Raw genomic sequence first — 21259 nt, forward strand, 5'->3', positions numbered from 1 at the left:
TTCATCTCAATAAATATCCTGTGTTTGATACATGCTCATGGGAGGAGGAGCTGAAACTGCTGTGACGAGCCAGACAGGTCAGATCTGCTGGGGGTGGTGACGCCCTGGTCCCAGTACTCAGAGGCTGGCACTGGAGCATCACGGCTTCAGGGCCAGCCTCAGCAATTTAGCAAAAGCCTCAGCAACCTAGAGAGACGCTGTTTCAAAAAAATAAAATAAAGTAGGGCTGGGGGTGTAGTTCAAAGGCAAAATTGCCCCTCGGCTCAAGTGCCAATACCACTAATAAAAAAAGAAAGAAAGAAAGAAAAGGTAAGGTCCCTGACACCTTGTAGTTTGCAACTGGGGCAGTGGAGACAGACAAATCAACCGGTAGGGATGGAATGAGAACTGGGGAAGGAGCCACTTGGAGCCGGGCGTGGTGGCGCACGCTTGTAATCCCCGCGCTTGGGGGGCGAAGACAGGAGGATTGCGCAGGTTTGAAGCCAGCAGTGCTGGTTTAAGAGACCCTGTTTCCAAATAAAAAAAGAAGTATAAAATAGGTCTGGGAGTGTAGCCCAGAGGTAGAAGGGCTTCCAGGAACCCCAGTACCACCAAAATAAGGAATAAAAAAATAGGACTGGGGGTGTAGTTTAGAGGTAGAATGCCTCTGGGTTCCATCCCCAGTACTGGGGGTAAAAAAAAAAAAAGAGAGCAACTTGGCGCAGTGGAGACATCCACATCTGATGACCTCAGATGAGAGAAGTTAGCCAGGCAAAGCGTCCAGTCGTGGTACTTGTTACACCAGCACTGAAGAACCAATGATAAAGCGGTGATAAAAGATTGGGAGCCGGGTGTGGTGGCGCACACTTGTAATCCCCGCGCTTGGGAGGCCGAGACAGGAGGATCGCGCAGGTTCGAAGCCAGCCTCAGCTACTTAGTGAGGCTCTCAGCAACTTAGTGAGACCCTGTTTCCAAATAAAATATAAAAAAAGGTCTGGGAGTATAACCCAGAGGTAGAAAGCCTGTGGGTTCCACCCCTAGTACCACCAAAAAATAAAAAAATAAAAAATAAATAAATAAATAAAATAAAATAAAAAAGGTTGGGAGCCAACTAGTGACTTGTGCTTCTGCTCAGCCCTCTACAGCCAAAGCTTTTGGTTTGGCCAGAATTGTGGATGCATGAGAACTGCGTTTGCTGAGCCTGGTTTGGGATGTGAGATGGGAAGGAAAAAAACATCAGAGCAGAAGCTCCCTAGCTCCTTTCCCACTAAACCCAAGCTCTTGGTTAGCTCACACCCCTGGCCCCTGTGAACGCGCCGGATGCCCACAGTGCACAGACGGTCCAGCTAATGGGCTGCTGCTCCGTTGCTGACTTCTGCTCCCACTACGGAGACACTTACTCTCCAGGAGTCCCAGAGCCTGTTTCTGGTTCGACTTGTTCTGTAATTAAGGTCTTCTACCAGAACGTCCCCCAGCCCAAGCCCCAGGTCTTTCTTCAGGGAAACATCCCAAGCCAACTGTGTGCTTTTCCTTAGCTACAGCTAATTTTTAAAAAACCTTAAATGCAGTTGTGCCTCCTGGCTATGAAGATAACCATGCTTTTAATTGGAGCTCTGGATACCAGATTGCAAATCAAGCCCCAAGTGCCAGAACACGCCTCCTGGTGTGGGGCTTAGTTGGTAGTGGGACTTGCATGGTTTCACTGTGTTCCGGATGCACCCATCTGTGCATGGCATGTGGTCTTGGACTTGTAGTGCCTCAGCACAGGTTGGTCTGGATGAACAAATAAGCAGCTCCCTGTACCCATGCTGGAACTGGATACCACAACCACTGGACTAATTAATTACCCCTGGGCACCTCTGGCCCAAAGATCTGTAGCAAGAGCATTTCCGATGGGAGAGGGCGGAGAACAGGAGGAGCAGGCATGTTGTTGGGGTTGCTGATAGTTCCAGTTCATACACTATGCTACTCAAACAGTGTTTTCTGAGGTTGTCGATCAAAACTACAAACTTGTGGGCCAGATGGTGTGAATGCTGCTGTACATCACTGTTTCCTATACTTCCCTTCTCAGTTCTCTGGAATTGTGGTGCGTCTCACAGGCGACCATGTGATGTGATTTATTGGGCAATCTGTTTTCTTTTCTGAGAGTACCTAAAATAATAGCACATAGTACAGTGTGTGGTGTCTTAGGTTCCGTGAAATACAGTATTTGGTTACTGAGTGTGTAATCGGTAACCTATCCAAAGCTGGGTGTCAACATTTTAGGTTTTAATTTCTCCACACAATGGCCAGCATGCAAAACCCACATAAATAAATGTACACATTAGCTGTAAACTGAGAGAAGACATGATTTTGTAATCTAACAAGTTTATTGAATTCTTGGCCCCAAATAATAAATACTCTTGAACAAATGCAGACTATATCCCTAAGGTTCAAAGACCGTCTAGTAGGATACAGAAGATGTTTTAAGGGCTGGCTTACTTTTCTGAGCAAAATAAACCTGCTGGTAGTCATCTGTTCAAATTGGAGAACATCAAGATTCTCGCTGCAAAATCTGTAGGGATACAGATTTTTTTATGGTTCTTTTTTAATGTGGATCATACTGAAAATGGCATACATTCAGACTGTGCTTGGTGCCCTCTCCCCTCCACACTTCCCTTCCCCCTCCCAACAATGAGTATCCAGGTTAACCATGCTACATTCATACTTTTACACATATCCAGATGTAGCTCCTCCATTAATCAACCTCAGCCTTCTATCCTTCCATTTCAGCTTTGCTGAGGTTTCCCCTCATTATCTGGAGCCCCTCTGGTATCCCTAATACTCCCTAGCTTGGGCATATTAGAGAAAACACATGTCCCTTCTCTTTCTGTGCTTGGCTGATCTCACTTAACATAATGTTCTCCAGGTCTTTCCATCTTCTTGCAAATGACATGATTTTGTTCTTCTTTATTGCTGAGTACAATCCCATTGTGTGTATTTTCCATAAAATTGCTATCCATTCATCTATTGATGGAGACCTAGGTTGGTCCCATATTTTGGCTATTACGAATTGTGCTGCTATGAACATGGGTATGCATACGTTACTGTAGTTATCTGATTTCAAGCCCTTTGTAAAGATACCCAGGAGTGGTATAGCCAGATCATATATATGATGGATCCATTTCCAGTTTTCTAAGGAATCTCCACACTGATCTCCATAGTGGCTGACCTAGTTTGCACTCCCACCAACAGCGTAAGAGAGTTCCTATTTCCCCACATCCTTGCCAGGGCTTTCTTTTTTCTTTTTTTTTTTTTTTTTTGGTACTGGGTTTGAACCCAGGGGTATTCTACCTCTGAGCTACACCCCCAGCCCTATTTTTTATTCTTTATTTTGAAACAGGGTCTCACTGAGTTGCAAAGGGCCTCACTAAGTAGCTGAGGCTGTCCGTGAACCGTGATCCTCCTGTCTCAGCCTCCTGAATGCCGGGATTACTAGCGTGCGGCACCACGCCCGGCTCACCAGCATTTGTTGTTATTTGATTTCTTTATGTTTGCCACTCGTATTAGCGTTAGATGGAATCCCAGCATAGTTTTGATTTGCATCTGCCTAATGGCTAATGATGTTAAACATCTTTTCATGTATCTATTGGCCATTTGTATTTCTTCTTTTATGAAGTGTCTATTCAATTCAGTTGCCCATTTCTTGATTTATGTGTTTTGCTAGTGTAGAATCTTTTGAGCTCTTTGTATATTCTGGATATTAACCCTCTATCAGAGTTGTGGTTGGTAAAGACCTTCCATTCTGTAGGCTTCCTCTTTAGGTTCTTGATGGCTTCTTTTGACGAGAAGAAACTTTTTAGTTTGATGCCACCCCACTTGTTAATTCTTGCTTTAATTTCCTGTACTTTGGAGGTCTTGTTGAGAAAGTTACTGCCTGTGCCTATATGTTGGAGTGTTGAGCCTATGAATTTTATATGGAGAAAGAAAAGACCCAGAATAGTCAAAGCAATCCTCAGCAATAAGAACCATGTAGGAGGCATCATAATCCCTGACTTCAAATTATACTATAGAGCAATAGTAGTCAAAACAGCATGGTATTGGCATAACAACAGGCATACAGACCAATGGAACAGAATAGAAGATACAGAAACAAACCCACATACCTGTAGTCAATTGATTTTTGAAAAAGGGGCCAAATTCATATGCTGGAGAAAAGACAGCCTTTCAACAAATGGTGCTGGGAGAACTGGCTATCCATTTGTAGACAGATGCTACTAAATCCTTACCTTTCACTGTGTACAGGAATTAACTCAAGATGGATCAAAGACTTAGAAATTAAATTAGAGACAATGAAGTTGTTAGAGGAGGGCATAGGCTCAACACTACAACAGATTTTTTAAAAATCACAATTGCTATGTAGCCACAATTGCTATCAAGAAGACAAACTTTGGGGTTCTTTTTGTTGTATGGTCTTGGGGCATTCTAATTCTAAACTACACCCCCAGCTCGACTTCATTTTTATCTGGGAACGGGATCTCCCTAAGCTGATGAGTGCCTTGTTAAATTGCTGAGGCTGGCTTCAAATGTGTGATCCTCCTGTCTCAGCTTCCCAAATACTGGGATAACAGTACTTGGCCCCTTTTGGGTTCTTAATAGCTGGTTTTGTATTTTTGTTCTCCCACTGCCCCCCTTCAAAAGACAAATAAATATGGTACATAGATTGTCATGGGAAAGACCAAGATTTGAAAAATTTCTTCCCTCTTTCCCTATTTCTACTTAATTAAATCACATTAAAACTAAGTTTCACAGGTTTTTTTTTTAATCCTTTCCTTCCTTGCTTCCTTTCTTTCTCTCTTTCTTTACTTTATTTTTAGTACTGGGAATTGAACCTGGAGGCACCCTACTGTAGACTGAGCTATGCCCCAGCTCTATTTTATTTTTTATTTTGAAACAGAGTCTTGCTATATTATCAAGGGCCTTACAGGCCTCCTGTCTCAGCCTCCCGAATATTGGGATTATAAACATGCACCACCATGCCCGGCTGTTGTTAATTTTTAATTATGGCCTTTTATTTTGGTATTGTAGCCCATGCTGCACAGGATCCGCTCCATCAGGAGGAAGAGAAAAAATTTATTTCTTAAGCAGTTTTTGTTGGTCTTGTTTCAAAAAAATGAGATTTTTAAGAGAATGCTAGAATTAGTTTTTCTAGCTTTAGAAGATCCAAGGATAAATTGTCATAAATTAACCTGGAGCCAGTGGTCCTACCCCCAGGCCGAGGGGGGGCGGTAACAGCGAGTGATTTCAGATCTGATCCGTGCTCCGCTGGTGCCATTTCACCTGTTTAACAGTAAATCACAGTCCCAGCCTCTCAGGATTCCCTGCCAGAACTTCTTCAGGCATGTCACTCCTCCCCATCAAGACTGCTGTGGTCGCAGAGAAGAGAGGGAGCTTGATCATTAACTGGGAATGTCGCCCAGATGGAGGAGGAGGGGAGAGGTGTTGGAACACGCGTGTGCTCAACATGCACCTACATGACCACGTCAAATTAGCACGTAGAAGAGTTGATTCCAGATGCCAGGGAAACAGATGGCGGTATACGTGTTCGAAAGCTTGGCTTTGGGGGATTGGGTACTGTCGCTTGGACTTTGTCTGCAAATGCACATCTCACTGCAGAGGCTCCAGCTGAAAGGCCATGTTTTAAGACGGACTAGATTCCTTGAGCAGGTGTCTACGAAACACCTGCCTGGCACGGAGGTTCAGGAATGGGTGGGGGAGAGAAAGGTAGCTAAGCATGCATCTGACCTGCAGTAAGCACTCAGTATATTCTTGAATGAATGAATGAATGAATGAATGAATAGGCTTTTAAAGAAAAAAGGAACCTTCTAACCCTGGTATGAAGTATAACATGGATAAGCATAGCATTATTTCGCCAGCCAAGAGTCTATCACATCCTCTTTGACTCCTGGACTTTTAGCTTCATGCTCAGCCTGTCCTGCTCACAGTCATAGCTCTAGGATCTGAGGAGCAGGTAGATGGTCTCTTGGCCATGCCTGGCCATCTGCTGGCCTGAAAGGAGCTACCACCCAAGGTGGGCTTGTGTGTGGAGGCCCCCCACTCCACCAGCAGCACTGACGACCCCTGCATGGCTCAGGCGAGACCACAGCCCTGTGCTTGGCACTGCTCCTGGAAATGCAGAACAGCCTTCTTTCTTCCAGTCTCCCAGCTTCTGGCCTGTGAGAGACACTGCCCGGCTGTGAAGCATTTTATAGGATTCTAACTGGTCGTGCTGAAGGCGAGTTCTGAAAGGCGCTTTGTGCTGTTGCTTTGAGCGGAGCTGCCTGCTAGGGCAGCGTTGTTCCTAAGCCCATAAACACGTCCACACACATGCAGGCTGCTGGCCTGCGTGGCGCTGGGAGGTCGGGCAGGCTTCCTCAAGGGCAGCACTGGCTCCAGGTGTGCCCCACAGAAGAACCTGTTTTCTGTTAGTCTTTGATCATACACATCCCTGTTAGCGTCCAAGGCAGATTATCCAAATCCGAAATCAGATAATAGTGGAGCAGGGCATCGCAGGGGAGAGGTTCTGAAGTCCAGACTCAATGGGAAAATTACATAGGGTCAAAAATACTCTCGACATTTTTGAATGTCCTAAGGATCACATAGAAGACTTGTACATATCTGAAGTCACCAGCTCGGATTCATGGGCTTTATTGTACTAAGAATATATGTCCTTAAACACCAGAATCCTATACAGGGTGGTGAGATATTTAGGCTGTGAGAAGTTCAGAAGAATCAGACCACCTGAAGGGACTCCAGATTCTCATCTTCCCTTCCACACTCACTTTGGAGCTTATGCTTTTTTTTTTGCCACAATTAATTAATTTGTTGGTATTAGGAATGGAACCCAGGGGCATTCTATATCTGAGCGACACCCCAGCCCTATTTTTTATTCTTTACTTATTTATTTTTATTTATTTATTTTTTGGTGGTACTGGAGTTCCTGGAAGCCCTTCTATCTCTGGGCTACACTCCCAGACCTATTTTTATTTTTGGAAACAGGGTCTCTTAAGCTAGTGCGGCTGCGGCTGGCTTCAAACCTGCGCAATCCTCCTGCCTCCGCCTCCCAAGCACAGGGATTATAAGTGTGCGTCACCACGCCCAGCTTATTCTTTATTTTGAAATAGGGTCTCACTGAGTTGCAAAGGGCCTCACTAAATAGCTGAGGCTGTCTTCGAACTGTGATCCTCCTGTCTCAGCCTCCCAAATGTTGGGATTACAAGCGTGTGCCACTATTTAAATTATTATAGGCTGGGCGTGGTGGCGCACGCTTGTAATCCCAGCACTTGGGAGGCTGAGGCTGGAGGATTGCACAGGTTCGAAGCCAGCCTCAGCTACTTAGTGAAGCTCTCAGCAAATTAGTGAGATCCTGTTTTCAAATAAAATAGAGTAGGGGCTAAATGGGTGATGTGTACATGTATGTCCACACAAGTTTTTTTTTTTTTTTACCCCAGATTGATGTATGAATATAATGCGCCAATAAAAAATTTTAAATATAACAACAACAACAAAAAAAAACAAAATAGAAAATAGGTCTGGTAGTGTAGCCCGAAGGTAGAAAGACTCTGGGTTCCATCCCCAGCACCACAAAAAAATAAATAAATAAATAAAAATACAGGCCATTGCAATTACTCTACCTCTCTCTGCCTAGATGCATAATGGAAAATACATAGTTTATTGTACAAATGTTGTCTCACTACATACATTCCCTGGTTTTATCATTCCAATATCTTTTTTATTTAATTTATATGGGGTGCTAGAAATTGATTCCGGTATCTCTTAAAGAGGGCAAAAATGTTTAAATGTGTATGGTAGCCTTCCTGACAACCAACATGACTGTTCCTTGTTCTGCAATAATTGTATTTAAACTTGAGGGTAAACACCTCCCTCATTTCTTAGGATTTATTCGTTATTACTTATGATATGTCACTCTCCCTGCTTAGTCCTGAGGATACAGCAGTGAACAGCCCAGTCCCCGGGCTGTGGGGATGTAAAAAGATACCTTTCAGCCGGGCGTGGTGGCGCACGCTTGTAATCCCCGCGCTTGGGAGGTGGAGACAGGAGGATCACGCAGGTTCGAAGCCAGCCGCGCTGGCTTAAGAGACCCTGTTTCCAAATAAAGAAAATATAAAATAGGTCTGGGAGTGTAGCCCGGAGGTAGAAGGGCTTCCAGAAACCCCAGTACCACCAAAAAAAAAAAGGAAAAATAAAAATAAGAAGGGCTGGGAGTATAGTTCAGAGGTAGGTAGAATGCCCCTTTCCTCCACTGAGTGCTGTAGGTACATTTTCCAGCTGGATACAAGGCCCAGTGAGCTGGAATCAGCTTTTGGTGGCCAGAGTCCTCTAGTTGAGTTGGATGGTCTGTGGGGACAAGAAGAACAGGGGGGTTACGAGAATAAGCTCCAGGTGTTGGGCTCAGATCCTGGGCAGCCAGGCAAGCCCTGCGTGAGACAGTGGCTGCCTCCCAGCACAGCTTTGGCTGCGGGTTCATCAGCAGCTGCTCCCTTAGCACCCTGGGAGACGAAGTTCTCCCCCCTCCACTATTCTTGGCCAAGTTTAGAGGGTGGGATAGCAGTGCACTTGCATGAACTCACCCTTAGCACAGATCAGGCTAAAAGGATTGAACCGTGTTCAAAAATATCAATAGAAAAGCCCAGTGGTTCCTAGATGCTCTTTCTAACGCCGTGCCTCCGGGGCCGCTCCTCCCGTCGCCTGTCTTTGTATATTAGCAGCGCTGTCTTCGATCTCTGCTGAATCCCATCCGTTGAGGAGCACCTGACATGTGTAGCAGTAGCATGCTGCTACCCGGCCCAGATTCTTCCTGGTTTCAAAGGCATTCTGTCTACACTAGCAGTGGGTGGATTTAGTACCGGATGTGCGTTTGATACCTGGGATGTATGTATGATGATTCTCTATGTATTAGGGAATTTCCTGCCTGGATGTAGGAACCGTGGGGTTTTGACCTCAGCTGGAAGCAGAGAACACCAAAACACTGACTAGATATCTCCATCCCGACTACCTCCCCCACACTCAAGAAGTAAAAACAAGAGTCAGCGTGTCCCTGGACTAGCACCTGGTGCGACCCTGGCTTTTAGGTGGGGAGGGGGGATTCAACAGCGCAGCCTACAAAATGACCTTGATAGATATTTTTGATATTTTTTTAAATTTAATTTTAAATTTCCCAAGTGATACATGAGTATTATTTTCTTGTAAAAAAATTAAAAACATTACCTATAAATTTAAAGTCTCCTTTGTCCACTAGCTTTAATCCCTTCATTCTTGGAGCCTCCCTGAGAATGGATAGAAGTTTGCTGTGGAGCCAGACGCCGCCGGCTAAACCAGAAGGATTGCAGGTTCAAGGCCAGCCTCAGCAATTTAGCAAGGCTCTCAGCAACTTAGTAAGACCCTGTTTCCTAGTTTAAAAAAGTATATATACATATATTGGCATATATATTGGCATATATATGTATATATATTGGCATATATATATGTATATATATATATTGGCACTGGGGGTATAGCTCAGAGTTAGAATGCTCTTGGGTTCAATCCCCAGTACCACAAAGAAAATTTTTAAAAACCTTGGGTTTCTTTTGTAGATATGTTTATAAGACAAATGGTTCTTTTCCTTACTCTGCGGTTCTTTTCAACCTGAGCCCCATACATTGACAAACTTCCCGTGCCACACTCACAGTCCCCCTCCCATTTAACTACTGCTGAGTAGTATTCCACATGAGGAAAGTTCATTTAAGCACTCCCTATTGATGGGTATGACCATTGTTTCCAGTTTCTTAGCTGTTCCAGACAGAGCTGCAGCCACAGACCTCTTAGTTGCTCTATGGGCATATTCTTCATAAAGGATCCAAGAGGGTGTGGCCGGAAAGAGTCACGGCTGCACAGCCTCAGACGAGAAAGAGATCTTGTCAGATTGCTCTTCCAAGCGCCTGGCAGCCTCTGACCCTCTTGGTCATCTTTCTATTTTCGTTTTCTTTTTAATCTTTTTGTATGTGTGGTACTGGGGATTGAACGCAGAGGTATTCTACCTCCAAGCGATACCCCCAGCCCAATTTTATTTCTTATTTGGAAACAAGGGTCTCACTAGGTTGCTGAGAAGATTCGAGGACAACCTCAGCAAGTAGTGAAACTCTCATCAACTTAGCGAAATCCTCTTTCCAAATAAATAAAATCAGGCTGGGGGTGTAGCTCAAAGGTAGAATGCCTCTGGGTTCAATCCCCAGTACCACCCATACACAAAAGTGTCAGCATCCCCGGGCATGTTTGTAATCCCAGGTACGGGAGAGGCCAAGGCTAAAGGATCTCAAGAAACTGGGTGTGGTGGCCCACACCCTTAATCCCAGAATTTAGGAAGCCGGGAGATAGGAGGGTCTCAGGTTCAAGGACAGCCTCCGCAAGTAGAGAAACGGTCAACGACCAAGCTTAGACCCTGTTTCAAAACAAAAAATAAAATCGGGCTGGAGATACAGCCCAGAGGTAGAATTCACCTGGCTTCAATCCCTGGTGTGTGTGAGACACAATTTAGGGAGACTGTCTCAAAAGAAAAAGAAAAGAGGGAGGGAGGGAGGGAGGGAGGGGGAGAGAGAGAGAGAGAGAGAGAGAGGGGGGGGGATTGGGGTGCTGCTCAGTGGTAGAGAAACCTGGGTTAAAAAAAAAAAAACCGCAGGGAGACTGGCCCGGGAATAAGGCAAAACCAGAAGCCACCCCTTTTTAATCTGGGCTGTTAATACGCTCGCGCCCCTCTCGCCGCCAGGCTTCTGCCCTGGCATCCCCCTCCCCGCCGCAGCCTCCTTCCTCCCGCAGCCTCGGGCCCCGGACCTCGGCTCCCGCGAGCCTCCCGCCCGGCCCGGGGCGGACCTGCCCGCCTGGGCGTGCCCGGCCTCGGCTCCGCCCGCCCGCCGCGCTCGTCCTCGGGGCTGGGGGCCTCCGCGCGTCGCCCGCGCCGGCACCGTGGAGCGCGGACCCCCCTTCGCCTGGGAGTTCTGCAGTCGCCTGGGGTCAGCGGTGACATCCCAGAGGGCAGGCCCCGCCGCCGCCATGGTGGCCAAGGATTACCCCTTCTACCTCACTGTCAAGCGGGCGAACTGCAGCCTGGAGGTGTCCCCGGCCAGCAGCCCAGCCAAGGACGCCGAGGTAGGCGCCCCCCGCCCCGGCCCCGCGCGGCTCGCAGCCCCCATCTCTGCGCGCTCTGCTCGCAGGGTCTCCCCTCGCCATCGCTCCTCACCCGTCTCTGTTTCCTCTCCCCTCTTCGCCGCCCCTGGCCCCCTCCCTGCTGGCCTGGGAGCGGCCGCCTCTGCCCAGCCCCTCCGGCCCCCCGCGCACCCCGCAGGGCTCGGAGACCTGAGCTCGGGGACGTGCGGCCCGAGGTCGGGAAGAGCCCCCCGCGAGCCGCGAGGGAGCAGAGGGAGGCCCCCGGGAAGCGCGCGGCTTCTCACCTGTCACACTCGGCCTTGCAGCGGCTCGGCAGCCGACACAGGGCACGGGACTTGTCGCCTGGGGCCCGTGGGGGGTCGTTCCGCTGGGGTCTGGAGCTAACTGAGTAATCTGAGTGTCTCACCTGGATCCAGAAAATGAATTAAGCTCGGGTGGATGGAAAGCTGGCTTGGAACACTGGAAACCTTCCCCTTGGTGGGAATTTTCCTGCGCCTGGAGGGTAGCTCCAGGGAGCGCCTCTGGCTGTGCGGAGGCCGCCTCTTCTTCCCGCGGGTTACTTCTCTGGCTGATAACTCTCCGGCCTCTCAAGGCTGGGCTCCGCTGGAGTGAAAGTGCTGTTTCCCTTTCTTGAAGAGTCTCACTGGACCTCAGCTTTGCTGTGGCCAGACTTCCACCATGGCTCTTGTGTGTGTGTAGACTTCCACACCACATGGGGAGAGCCTGGAGGCATCGGGTACCAGGCCTGTCAGGGCGTTCTTGGGGTCCACCCACCCGCCGGGTCTGCTCGGGGTGCACTCTGCTCCCTGACTTCTCTATATCTGAGAGGATGGTGTCGAAGATTCACGGCCTCCAGCAGGAGCTGGTTGGCGGAGCAGGCAGGACTCCATCGAGCTTTCTGTAAGCTGAGGCTGGCGAGCGTCCCTCTCCTGCCCGCACTCCACGCTCCAGCTCCATGGAGCATTTTCACAAAGAGGTTTTGTTCCCAGCAGCGTGGAAGTGCGGTGGCTCTGGAGGCATTCAGATTCTTATTGAAGTTTGGACAGGATGGCACCTGCATCGACTTCAGATTGATTGTTCAGACTTGGAGTGGAAATAGTGATTTTTTTTTTTTCCAGTAGAAACTTCCTAATTTAATGAATGGAGGGGCAGAGAGTGGGTATCCTATCAAACTTCTTTTGGGAGGAAGAAGAATATAGCCAACTGATTTAATAAATTGAAATGCCCCCCAAAAAAAACAATTATTTTTTTCAGTACTGGGGATTAAACCCAGGGGCATTCTATCTCTAAGCTCTACCCCCAGCCCTATTTTTTATTCTTTATTTTTAAACAGGGTCTCACAAAGTTGCAGAGGGCCTCACTGAGTAGCTGAGAGTGGCCACTGCCCTGTGATCCTCCTGTCTGAGCTTCCCAAGTGCTGGGATTACAAATGTGGGCCACCACGCCCGTTTAAAAAAATATTTTAACCAGTCCCATTTTATTTTCATTTAATTCTGTGCTTTCAAGTAATTTAGCTAAAGGCCTGGGTAAAACATATTGTGAAATACTAATTTTCTCCACTGGTAGCTGGATCCAGATGGTAAACTCTGACTTATTTTCCTTTTATGAGGATGCCATGGTAGGACAGTTTGTATGGGGAATAATTTTTGGAAGTAGTTGATAAATATTTTTCATGTATCACCACTGAGCATTTTTCTTTTTTAACCAGAGTAAAAGTTTGCTTTATGCACCTTGAGGCAGAGATGTCTTTTAGCTTCGTTGATCTGACATGTCACTGTCAATCATGGAGATAAGCAAAACCCAAGAAACACGCCTAAGTGGATTTAAGGGGAAATTCTCTGGCTTCATCGTCAGTGTTCCTGCCTAGCTTCTGCATAAGCAGTTAATTAGGATATATTTTCTACCAGTAGGTGTCGTCTCTATTTGTAGCTGCTTAAAAAAAAAAAAAAAAACAGCGTTCGCTTATCTGGTTTTTGAAAAACATGGTTATATAATTGTTTTTAAGGTATTTTTTTTTTTAAAGATTGATCGTGTTCTTTGTAGAAGGAATGTGACTATAATACAAAGAAAAACAGGGTCTTTTAAGGCTTTTCTGGGTTGATCGGGCTCGCTGGCCAGGGGCACTTGCAGCGGAGCACCTGTGCCTGGTAGTCATGCAATGGCCGTCCTGAGCTTTCAGGAGAGATGACAGAGACCTGGCAAGTGACTTCTGGCACTGGATCCTGAGTCGCAGAGGCTGAGCTGAGGAAGGCCACCTAGGAGAAGCCTGGTGAGGAGCTGGAGCTGATGTGCATTTGATGGCACCACACAGATGCATGAACAAAAATCCCTTGAAAGTAAATAATTTCTACTCAAGATTTAATTAAATGCTTTGCAATTTAGAAAAATCAGAGGTGGTTTTCAGTGAGAGTAAAAATTCATATCCAGCTAAAATTTGTTTTCTTCAAAGGATCTATTTTAAACTTTTGAAAAGCCAGGTGTGGTGGTGCATGCTTGTCATCCCAGTACTTGGGAAGCTGGGACAGGGGGATTGTAGGTTATTGGCCTGGCAGCTACTTAGGCCCTCCGCAACTTAGTGAGACCCTGTTTCAAAAATAAAGAATGCAAAATAGGGCTGGGGGTATAGGTCAAAGGTAGAATGCCCCTGGGTTCCATCCCCAGTACCGCAAAAAAAAAAAAAAAAAAAAACTTGAAAATATTCTACATGGATCATGATATTACTTATCTGATATGTCTATTAATATAATACAGTTCCTTACTCTGGAATTTTTTATAACCTGGGTGTACGAGTTGAGTTGCAAATGTTTAATTTTAATGTCCATAACCAGCTAGATCCTTCTAGGTCTAATCATTAACCATGAAACTAAGGAGCTTAGTACATAGCTCTGGATTTTAACAGAATATGGTATGGCAGGAACACTGTAAAGTTTATTTCTTCTGATTACTGATGTAGTTTGCTCAGTGTATTTTCTTATTTATTTATTTATTATGTTCTTGTGGTACTGAGAATTGAGCCCAGGGGCATCTGAGATACACCCCAGCCCTATCTTATTTTCTTTTATTTTTTAAAAAGAGTCCCACTAAGTTTCTGAGGGACCTCATTAAGTTGCCGAGGCTGGCCTCAAACCTGCAATCCTCCTGTCTCAGCCTCCTTAAGCACCGGAATTACAGGTGTGCGCCACCGTGCCCCACTTATTTTCAGATTTATTGGTGGCTCTCTTCCTATGCCAGGAGGGACAGCTCACTCTGGGTATGTTAGGTGCTTCAAACACCTGATCAGTTTACTAAAAGGAACCTGTTAGCTCTAATGAATTGCTCTGAGAGTTAAAAAAAAAAAAGACAACCCTACTACTCCATAGTGGGTTTGCTTTTAAGAAGACTTAGGTGAGTTGATTGAATCATTAGCTATTGAAGTGAGAGCCTGAGAGCTCGACAGAGTTTTAAACCCCTTTTCTTTTCTCTCTCTGGGGAGTGAACCCCGGGGTGTCCTACCACTGAGCTATATCCCAGGCCTTTTTATCTAATTTTGAAACAAGGTCTGAGTTGCTCAGGCTGGCCTCAAACTTGTGACACTCCTGCCTCAACCTCCAGGATACCTGAGATTATAGGTGTGCACCACCATGTCTGCCCAACTCTATTTCATTTTGAATGAAAATATAAAGAGGCATGCCTGTCATTTCTACCAGTATATCTGGCAAGTTGGTGGTGGTACTGGGGTTCCTGGAAGCCCTTCTACCTCCGGGCTACACTCCCAGACCTATTTTTATATTTTTATTTGGAAACAGGGTCTCCTAAGCCAGTGCGGCTGGCTTCGAACCTGCGCGATCCTCCTGTCTCCGCCTCCCAAGCGCGGGGATGACAAGCGTGCCCACCAGGCCCGGCCTACGTTTGGTTTTAATAGTCAGGGTCCTGGATGTTCCTCAGGACCGGGCCTGGTTTGGTTGGTGGTATTTGTCTCGCCTTAGTCTCAGTAACTGTAAGAGTTTGCAGCATGTACACCGTATGCATATCTTATGAATACTTGAGTATTGCCTTGGGTCTCAAAGGTACAGGTTTTGATTTTGCCTCAGCCAGTAGCCTCGTCTGGGCCTAGGAATAATGCCCGACACCTAGGAGTAACAAAGTTCCGCCCTGTTGTGCAGTCTACCATGTCTCCTGTCTGACTCGAGGCTCCAACCATGTTGTAAAGTTAACATAAAGCGTGCATTATTCTACCTACTGTATGAATAAGGACGCCGAGGAAAGGTAACTTGCAGAAAAACACACAAAGAGAATCAGTGTCTTGAACCAGAATCCAATACCAGATTTCCTGATGGATTTGGTCCGACACTGAGTGCCGGCGTCCCTCGTTACACCAAGGGTGTTTACTCTGGAAAAAAAGGGGGGTACAAAACTTAACTGATAGTAAAATGCCCTAAAATATTACCTTCTAAGTAAGTTATATTTAGCAGATAACTGAGAAGATATCCTTTAAGCCTCAGCTAAAAGGCAGGGTGAAGCCTATATTCATTCCTGTCATGATTTATGTTTCATCAGTCAACACCTGTTATTTGAAAATTGTACACACCCGGGGCTTTGCTCCTTGAACATCAGCTGGAGAGCTAAAGGGTTGCTGGTTTCCAGTAACTTAATCATACTGTGTTGAACTGACATTATATATGACCAGCTACATGGAAATAGTTATAAGGAGTTACTGCAGTCAGAATCCCAAGATTTCAGGCCAGGCATGATAGCATATGCGGGCAATCCTTGTACTTGGGAGGCTGAGACCGGAGGATCATAGGTTTGAGGACAGCCTCAGAAAGTAGTGAAACTCTCATCAACCTCCTGAGACTTTATTTCCAAATAAGATGTAAAACTGGGCTGAAGGCGTAGCTTGAAGGTAGAATGCCTCCCAGTTCAGTCCCTAGTACCACACACAACACACACACACACACACACACACACACACACACAATCCCAGGATTTCTTCAGATGACTGAAGAAAGCATCCCCGTGATCATGTGACCTCAGAGATCTTGCAGGTAGAAAGCCACTCAGAGTTACCCAGGGAAAGGCCGTGCTTGCCGATGGGCTCTGGTTCTTGTCCCTGGGCCGTCATCCTGAAGCCCAATCATTTGGGATTATGGGATTGTATCTTGAGGATTATAGACCTCCAGGGTGCATGTGAACTAAGAACAGATTTATAGAGGAAAATGTGCTGGTTTTACCCATGTTCACTTTAAGACTATTCAGGACATCCACTCTGAAATAAGACAGCCAGGGTCCCAGAGCCACTCCCACTGGATGGCAGTGGCAAGGCCTTGGACGGGCCTCCAAGCCTGTTTCCTGGTGGCCTGATGGAGTCAATGATGGTTCTACCTCCTAGGGCCACAGCGAGGGTCAAAAGAGATAATCCATAGCTGGGCGTGGTAGCCCAGGTTTGTAATCCCAGCACTTGGGGGACTGAGAGAGGAGGATCATCATTCGTGGATGGGCCTAGGCTACTTAGCGAGGCCCTTGCAACTGAATGAGACCCTTTTCAAAATAAAGAATAAAAAATAGGGCTTGAAGGCCGGGCGTGGTGGCGCTTGTAATCCCTGCGCTTGGGAGGCGGAGACAGGAAGATCGCAGGTTCGAGCCAGCCGCGCTAGCTTAAGAGACCCTGTTTCCAAATAAACAGTATAAAATAGGTCTGGGAGTGTAGCCCGGAGGTAGAAGGGCTTCCAGAAACCCCAGTACCACCAAAAAAAAAAAAAAAAAAAAATAGGGCTGAGAATGTCACTCCGAGGTAGAATAGCCCTGGTTCCATCCCCAGTACCACAAACACAAGGAGGAGAGAATCCATGTGCAGCAATTATTATGGTGCCTGGCACATAGTAGGTGCTCAATATACAGTATCATCAAGACTACAGTGGTCTTAAACATCACAACCAGCATCCTGATTTCCTGAATGCTGTTTTTATACATAGCAGTGCGCTAGGGGCTTTCTTTGTCCTTTGATTTAGCCATCGTCACACTCCTGTGAGGTTGGTATTATCCTCTTTTGTAGGAAAAGCCCTCCCAGGGCAGCTGAGCGACTGGGTGGAGAAGCCAAGACTCACAGCCCAGTCTGACCCTGAGGTCTGTACTTTCCCAACCACAGCACATTGCCTCTAATTGACTAAACCGCTGGTCTCACCGCATAACACATGAAGGATGAACCTGCCCAAGCAAATTTCCTGTACCTTGAAGGCCCATTTTTTCCCCCTAGTGTCTGGGTGGGAGACCTCACGGTAGTCAAGCCTTCCTGCAGCCCACTTCCTAGAGTAGCTGCGGGCAGCAGGAGTGGGGTTTGCACTGTTTGGGGTTGGTAATTTCTGTTGTGTGTTTCTATCCTTTTTTGATGGGGTAATGGGGGGACTACTGGGGATTGAACCTAGGGGCATTTTACCTCTACGCTATGCTCCCAGCCCTATTTTTTATTTATTTGTTTGTTTGTTTATTTATTTTGGGGGTCTGGGGGTGGAACCCACAGGCAGTCGACCTCCGAGCTACATCCCCAGCCCTATTTTATTTTTTATTTTGAAACAGGGTCTCACTAAGATGTGAAGGGCATTACTAAATTGCTGAGGCTGGAGATCCTCCTGTCTCAGCCTCCCAAGTACTGACATTATAAGTATGAACCACCACACCTAGCTTGGTGGTGTGTTTCTTAAGACCAAGGAGCTGGTTTCTGGCAAATTTCTGCATGCTCGGCTTTGTGGAGGTGACACTGGTCATTGGCAGTTTTTCTATGAATCATTTTGTTTATCTCCACCAGCCTTCTACATAAACTAGGAACTGGAAGGCCCAACCACCATCTGGGTATTTGCAAACTATGTCATTTTTTTTAAAGGCAATCCTTGTGATTGCCTATAAAGACCTGGGCCAGCACTGCTGTTTTTAATAACTACTGAATGAAAATAAATGATCGATCATATCCTAGTTTTGCAAAGCCCAGTATGAATGTAATGGTAGCTAATGGCTGTCTGTATTGGAAGGCCAGCTGCCTTGCAGAGCTCATCAGCGCTGCTAATGGGCAGAGGTCACCCATGGATCAAGGAAATGGCTGCAATTGCATCTCCATTTATTTATTTTTGTTGTGTCACTCCTGTCAGGAGTGAAGGCCATTTGCTGTCTTTCTTTTTTTCTTTCCTTTTTGCATACTAGGGATTGAACCCAGAGGCATTCTACCTCTGAACTACTATACACCCAGCGGTTTTTTTTTTTTATGTGTTTTGAAACAGGAACTTGCTAGTTTTCTGAGAGTCTGCTACATTGCTAAGGCTGGCATTGAACCTCCTGTCCTGTGATCCTTCTGTCTCAGCCTCCCAAGTACTGGGATTACAGGCCTCACCACCGCTGCCAGTTGTTTTCTAATGCCTTCTCTTCTTTCTTTTTTAAATACGTTGACATCAGTTACCAGCTTAGAAGAGGCCCTGTCACGAGTTAATCAGGAAAGGCTTGTGAACTTTCTAGTATCTGGGAAAGGAGTGGTTCTTTTTAAGTCTAGAAAATACTTGTGCCTGGGCCTTCGGGCTTGGGTCACTGTGTCCTTTTGTGAGAAGGCAGCCCTGATTCTTAGTAAACTTCAAGTAATTGGAGCTGAACCAGAAGCCTTAACGGTAAGTCCATCATTATTATTATTATTTTTCTGGCTCTTAAACTGAGGAGGAAAAGAGTAGCAAAACAAGCTCCCCACACACCCCCTACCCCAGGGACTTAAGAGGCAAACAAAAGCAGCCTCCAGGAAGTGACCGGGTCACTGTAGCGGACTGCCTCACCGAGCAAGGTCGGCTACCAATGCCTGGTCAGGTCCTCGGCCGCTGGGCCCACTTCTGCTTGGACTCCTCCTGGGCCAGGGAGCTCATAACCTTCTGCCCCAGCTTTGGGCTTTCCTTCTTCCGGCTACATGATCATGGTCTCTCGAGTTTTTTGCAAATATAGTGTACCATGCCGGCCCATTCTCCTCTGCTTATTTCTTCTAAACATCCCCAGTGTGCCTGGAAATCAGCATCAATCAGCACAAAGACACTGTATGAACAAACACAATTTCTTTTATGCTTAACATGTTTCCTTAGACAGGTACATTAAAAATATTTTTGAAGCCAGGTGTAACGGCGCATGTTTGTAATCCCAGTACTTGGGAGACTGAGACAGGAGGATCCAGGTTCTCAGCCAGCCTCAGCTACTTAGTGAGGCCTTTTGCAATTTAGTGAGACCCTGTTTCAAAATAAAGAATAAAAAATAGGGCTGGGGGTGTAGCTCAGAGGTAGAACACCTCTCAGTTCATTCCCTAGTAAAACACACACACACACACACACACACACACACACACACACACTTCAGAATTTTATGCCCAATATTCTAGTTCTTATGGGAAAACCATATGTCTAAAATTGTTCACAATGATAGATATTACTTTCAATAATGTTCAGCTTTGTCGGGCATGGCGGTTGCACGCTTGTAATCCCAGTACTTGGGAGACTGAGACAGGAGGATCCTGGTTCAAAGCCAGCCTCAGCCACTTAGTGAGGCCCCTGCAACTTAGTGAGACCCTGTTTCAAAATAAAGAATAAGAAATTGGGCTGGGGGTGTAGCTCGGAGGTAGAATGCCCCCTGGGCTCAATCTCCAGCACCACAAAAAATAATAATAATGTTCAGCCTTATATTTGCACATTTTACAGGTCTCGGGACCCTGTTATATTCTTTGACTCACCTGAATATAATTATCCTCATTTTAAAGATAAGAAACCAAAGGTCACAGAGTGTCGTTGCTTTGGGAGTGGCACCGCTGGAGTTTGCAGTCCAGTTCTCTAATTCTTGCCTAGCATCCTCTCCTACTTCTTTAGAATAGCCAGAAAAAGCTGGGCGTGGTGGCGCTTGCTTGGAATCCCAGCTTTCGGGAGGCTGAGACTGCTGCTTAGTGAGGCCCTTCGCAACTCAGTGAGCCTCTGTTTCAAAAATAAAAAATAGGGCTGGGCGTGTAGCTCAAAGGTAGAATGACCCTGGGTTCTATCCCCAGTACCGCAAAAAAAAAAAAAAAAAAAAAAAAAGTCAAAAAAGCCACGGCAGATTGGAACCTCTTCGTGTACCACGGCCTCTGGCGCAGGAACCAGTGGTGCCATTTGCTGCTGTTACCAACCAGCACACAGATACTCTAGGGCCCCTGGAAAGAGTAAATACGAAAAAAGTGGAGCATCACTGTATATGTATATGATGGAGCCCATTTAATTGTCTGCATACACAGCTGGGAGGTGGAGAAGCGAGGGAGGGCTGTTTGAAATCAGAGCACCTGCTCCCTCTTTCACCTGCCGCCTCGATTCCTAGCAGTGCCTCCCATGAGCCTTGTGCTGGCTGAGGGAGGGAGGTAAAGACACTCTTCTTTGTCAGCTAAGGAAAGCGAGATTTCGCCTGGCATGGCGGTACATGCTTGGAATCGTAGTACTTGCAATCCTAGTACTTGTAATCCAAGCTGGGAGGCTGAGACAGGAGGATCTCAGGTTTGAGACCAGCTTCAGCAATTTAGTGAGACCCTGTTTCAAAATAGAGGAATAAAATAGGGCTGGGGGTGTAGCTCAGAGGTAGAATGCCCCTGGGTTCCATTTTCAGTACCCCCAAAAAAAAGAAAAAGAAAAAGAAAAAGAAAGAAAGAAAAGGAGGGAGGGAATGAGGAAAGAAGGGAGGGAGGGAGGGAGAGGATTTAGAGAGATGGGGTGGGGTAGGATGGCCCCTTTTGCAGACCATGGCCTCTAGGTGGGTTACATGTTGACTTAGTTTTTATGGAGCGGGCTATAAGCAGCACTGTCTATGTGGAAGGTGTTGGCATAAACCCCAGTAAAGTTAGAGCACTACATGGGTGGCGTCTTGGGCCAGTGCGCTGGTGCCCCCACCCCGGCTCACACCGCGGCAGATGGAACCGCAAGCCAGGCCTCCCTGCATGTGCGCTGTGCGTGAACCAGAGCCCCGCAAAGCACAGACACGCACGGAGGTGACATGCCTGAAATGGTGCCTTTGCAGGAGAGACCATAGACAGGAAGGCACCACACAGCACTTCCTGCAGGGGCAGACAGCCTGC

General features: G+C 46.6%; 1 protein-coding gene across 3 annotated transcripts in view; it reads left to right on the forward strand.

Moving 5' to 3' along the window:
• The window catches only part of ARHGEF3 (Rho guanine nucleotide exchange factor 3), a gene marked incomplete at both ends in the record, with an annotated part of 290292 nt that overhangs the window by 192955 nt on the left and 76078 nt on the right, over positions 1–21259 (forward strand). The window contains one exon of one of the 3 annotated variants that reach the window (XM_080714877.1): positions 11068–11163. The exons of the other annotated variants lie outside the window; for them this stretch is intronic. Coding sequence (XP_080571003.1) covers positions 11068–11163 — 96 coding nt within the window. Of the gene's footprint in view, positions 1–11067; positions 11164–21259 lie in introns of those variants that run through there. 3 annotated transcript variants of the gene reach the window in all.

The sequence above is a fragment of the Muscardinus avellanarius genome (assembly GCF_963383645.1).
Source record: "Muscardinus avellanarius genome assembly, chromosome: 18".
NCBI lineage: Eukaryota > Metazoa > Chordata > Mammalia > Rodentia > Gliridae > Muscardinus > Muscardinus avellanarius.